General features: G+C 28.2%; 1 protein-coding gene across 1 annotated transcript; it reads left to right on the top strand.

The window, feature by feature from the left end:
- The first annotated feature begins 4,931 nt into the window (after nucleotides 1-4,931).
- LOC126550987 (aurora kinase-like) lies at nucleotides 4,932-5,333 on the top strand. The gene has a single exon (XM_050203741.1). The coding sequence runs from the start codon at nucleotides 4,932-4,934 to the stop codon at nucleotides 5,331-5,333; it is 402 nt and encodes a 133-aa protein (XP_050059698.1).

Raw genomic sequence — 5,333 nt, 5'->3', positions numbered from 1 at the left:
CCGATTTTTAATACCTATACTTGTTCCTTGTACTATTAGTTCTTAGCGGGACGCGTATGTCACAAATTTTTGCGTTTTTTAATTTTTGTTCAGTGTCCTGTCTTACAAGCAAACGTGACAAGAAAGTCCCGATTTTTTTACAACCACTTGGAGTGTAAAATATTTGTAGCATGTAACATCAACCAACCTAATCAATTTATAATTTATTTATTTACTTTTTTTTTTAGTGTCCGGAATCGATTTTTTATCGATCAATATTCGATATTTTTACAATATTATATTTCAAAAAGTTGTAGGTATCCCGCGGGTTGAAAAAAAAATTCAAAGTTTCCCTTAAAAAATGCATCTGTTTTAATTGCGGTTGTCTAATGCTAACATTTAGTATAGGTACCTAACTTGTGGATAAATGATATTTTTGGTTTTCTGATTTGATGAATGTAGATGATATTTCCTATGATTCTAGGTCACTTTGTACGGTCAGGCATTAAAAGTGCGAAACGCGGTCACTTAGTACGGTCTGGTAAAAAGGTACATTGCAGAACGCGGACACTTTGTACGGTCGAGCAAAAAGGTACTTTGCAGAACGCGGACACTTTGTACTATTATATACATAAAGTATATTATATATATATAAGTTTTTTACCTACGTAGTAACTAGTAATTATGTAAAGTGTTAATTAATTAAAATAGAAAAAATAAAAATAATATTGATATAAAATATGGTATAATAATAATAATAATAATCTAAATAATCAAATAATCAATAATATCATTCTATCATCAAACTACATGTAAAGATGTGTACAATATAAGTATCAAAAATGTCAAAGAGTAGTATAATATAAAAAACTGTTGGAAAATGTTAACTTTTCACCTCTGTAATACTCTATAATACTTTGAAATTGGAGCATTATTTCGACTAGTTATGCTGTACACAGACACAAAAAAAAAACATACATCATTGTAAAATCAATACATTCTTCACTCCGTTCAGAATCTAAAAACATACTGAAAAAATAGTTAAAAATTACATGTAAAAATGTGTACAATATAAATATCAAAAATTTCAAAGAGTACTATAATAAAAAAACATACTGAAAAAATAGTTAAAAATTACATGTAAAAATGTGTACAATATAAATATCAAAAATTTCAAAGAGTACTATAATAAAAAAACACAATGAAAAAATAGTTAAAAATTACATGTAAAGTATACGGAATTTAAAAATTCAATATTTGTCAATTCTTTTCTTTGATGCTGTTTACATAAATTAATAGTTTATTATTGTTAGCTGTACAAGATTTTTGTCTTTTTTGAAGTCTATTGCCACATTCATCTAATTGTATTGCCCGCAAAACTGTCCAAAAACTCGGATTCGTTGTTCCTACTAATTTATTGAACGAACTATTCCACCCTTCACTAAAATTATTTGTTCGATGAGAATTAGACAATGTTTGATATCTTACATTCCAAATAGAAGGAGGATACCGTGGGTTATTGTTATTACCACTAATATAAGTTATTGATATTATTGATTATTTGATTATTTAGATTATTATTATTATTATTATACCATATTTTATATCAATAATATTTTTATTTTTTCTATTTTAATTAATTAACACTTTACATAATTACTAGTTACTACGTAGGTAAAAAACTTATATTTATATAATATACTTTATGTATATAATAGTACAAAGTGTCCGCGTTCTGCAAAGTACCTTTTTGCTCGACCGTACAAAGTGTCCGCGTTCTGCAATGTACCTTTATACCAGACCGTACTAAGTGACCGCGTTCTGTATTTTAAACAATAGACAGTACAAAGTGACCGTTTACCATTTCCTATGTATCTATAAACTTAACATAGTTGTCACGTCCAATGCTGTTTTTTACCATTTAACTTAATAACAGCAGTATATATATATATTTTATAACGACCCAAGTTTGATTATTTTTTCATTATGGACCAAAATCAAACAACTGATGAAGTTTGAATAGTGTGAATTAAAAACAACGAAAAAATGTTGTACCTACTGTAGTTATACTATACCTTAGATCATATGATCTAAGTACTATACCAACTATTCACTATAATGACATAATAACTAATACTTGGTATTTGATAAGAGTGATGAAAAACAAATATCTTTGTGTGTATTAACTATTTGCCCATTATTGCGATAATCATTCCTATAAAAGATAGCCTATGACTCAGTATTTAATTACTTTATTGAATCAAAAATAATATTAATATATTCTCCACGATGTACTTTTTATTAAAAAAAAATCAAGATAGTTGGAAGCCACGGTTAATGGTTATCTGTTATCTGGTATCGATTAGTAGATAACCGTACTCACAGATTTATTATAGAAGTCTGTGACCTTAGATCATATACTGCATGCGTAGATTGAGCACCTCATCAAGAGACTCGTCGCTAATATCGGCAACAAAAAAAAACGCCGTGGTTCTATCCATGGTATATGATCTAAGTCTGTGACCGACGACCGTATACTACTTCCTATTTCTAATCGGAATTACGATTTTTACAAAATACACATATGAGATAACTTTTTGAAATAAAATATGTTCTTTAATTTTGTTATTAATATTCACCTCTCTTACTATTTATACTTTTTATAATATGTAAAATGTATAGGAAGACATTAGACAGTCTTCCGAGGACTTGAATAGCTTAAAATATTTATGGCTGTTGCTGTACTTATACATACTACATACCTAGATATTATATTAAGTATGCTACAAACGAGTACTATAACGAATAATTTAATTATTAAAAATACATACTTACTTTATTTTAATACAAAAAATAGAGAAAGTAGCTCTGTACAGTATATACACACCTATAGATATTACGAATATAATCTATCAATTTATTTTACTAAGCACTAAAGCAGTATAGGGATGTGTAAAAAATCACGTCACCGTTTTTTCATTCCCGTTTCTCCTCATATTTGTATTGTTTTTATTTTGAAAAAAGTCGTTTTTTTTTACTTTTAACTTCTAGAAGTATCAAGTTGATCAAACTTCCAACTGTAAAAAAACTAGTATTATAAAGTATGTTACCACTCACTATTCACCAAAACACCAAATGCAAAAAACAAGTAAAAACACATTGTAAAATTAATAGGTAGGTACCTTTATTACTTTATTTGGAATCCAACAATATAGTTATCTCTTACCAGCCATACTTATTATATAAGTATAGCTATTAGCTAAGTACTTACTTATATTAATAGATATAGTTTAATATATTATATTATGAGTTTAAAAATTAAGTAAAATACTATCCTCTCTTTTGGGAAATTATAAAATATGTATTATTTTAAAGTGGTTGTTTGTATGTAAGTAATCTACTAATCTATATTATAATATATACGATATACCTATATGTACCTATATAGCTAGGGCTATAGACTAACTATATAGTAAACTTTCCAATACGTTTAAAAAACATATAAATTTATAAGAATTTAAACCTATTTTCAATTTAAAAATTCAAATACCTATATTATAATTTATAGCATATTATTATATTAAAAGTAAATAGGAAGTACATGTAATTAATATTTCTTACTATGATAATTATTTTCAATTTTTCATTTACAATGGTTACCTATTTATTAACTACTTAACATCTATATTATGGACAAGCTAATAACTATCATTATGTTATGAGTAAACAGTAAAATAATCTTTTTTTACTTATATAACAAATAAACAAATAGACGTAAGACATATTTACAAAGCTACATCTATGTATAGGTAATTGTAAAAAATATTCAGGACAAACTTTTTCTATCACAAAACCAATATTTTACATCATTACATCATTGAAATACGTTAACATATTTTATTCAATTGAATAAAATATAATCGTTCATCTTACCCGATAAAACTAGGTCCATTATTTTACTGTAAAAATAAGTGAACGGGCCGGGAGCGTATGACGATAATACGCGTACCCCGGACACCTATGAATGTTGCTCACCACTAACACTTAGGTCTAAAAAATATGTTATGGAGGACTAGCTGGGTGTGTAGTGGTGTAATAGCTCGAACAGCAGTGGTCGGGATCGCCGGGCAAAAACTGTCGAGCTACGTAATGCGTGTAGTGTAATTATGTGTATTAACTGTGTTGTGTGTGTGTATATATGTGGGTGTGTGTACTTAAAACTAGGGACACGGGTAACTAAGAATAAATGATAACACAGTAGAAATTTGGTAAAAATAAAGTATTATAATATAATAAAATAGTAGATTACGGCCCTTTTGGCCCAACAGGTAAAAAATATATAATAATAATAGTTGCCGGTTCGGCACAACCAAAATAACGATAATAATTAATATGGCCAATATACAATGGTAAAATTATAGGTACAAATATAAAAAATAATAAATGAATAAAAAATAACTCACAATTTGTGGAGCGCAGACTGGCCAGCTACACACCTATCCTATAATAATAATTTTACAAAACACAACACGAAAACAATAATTGAAATAATACACAAAATAAATAGTATAATAAAAATAATAGGTGTATAATTCAAAAAGACGATTAGCGCCTATAAAAATTCAATGTTAGACACATTCAAATAGGTACATACAAAAATAAATATTATGGTAACAGTTGATAGTGTGTGTGTGTGTGTGTCCAGCTGTCCGATATCGATAATTATTTTATATTTATTAGAATTATGTTGCGGCGGCAACATTCTCCCTCCGTTGAAAATGGTAATTTTCAGGAATCTTCTGACTCTTCCTCGACTGGTAGCTGACAGAATTTAAGGACAATGGATTAATAAACTCCAAAACAATTTGAAGGCGGCCACCCTTGATGAAAAACCTTCTACTGACCAACAAAACAATAACAACACGGTGCGCCTTACAGAAAAAAAAAATGAAATGAAATGGACATTGGACAATTTTGATATTGGTAAAGTATTAGGGAAAGGAAATTTTGGAAATGTGTATCTAGCTATAGAAAAGAGTTCTGGATTTATTGTTGTTCTTCAAGTTTTATTTAAAACGCAAATTTTAAAAACAAATATTCATCATCAGCTCAAAAAGGAAGTTGAAATTCAAGCACATTTAAGGCACCCTAATATTGCGCGTATATTTGGATTTTTCCATGATGAAACTAGAGTATTTATGATCGTAGAATATGCACCCAAAGATCTGTACAAAGAATTGCAAGCACAAGAAAATCACCGTTTCTCTGAAGATCGGGCAGCATTTTATGTTAAGCAATTAACAGAAGCGCTGATTTATTGCCATGATAAAAATATTATACATCGCGAGATATAA

This window comes from Aphis gossypii, chromosome 3, assembly GCF_020184175.1.
Source record: "Aphis gossypii isolate Hap1 chromosome 3, ASM2018417v2, whole genome shotgun sequence".
NCBI lineage: Eukaryota > Metazoa > Arthropoda > Insecta > Hemiptera > Aphididae > Aphis > Aphis gossypii.
Note: the sequence above shows the minus strand (reverse complement) of the source record. Positions and strands in the feature narration are given on the sequence as shown.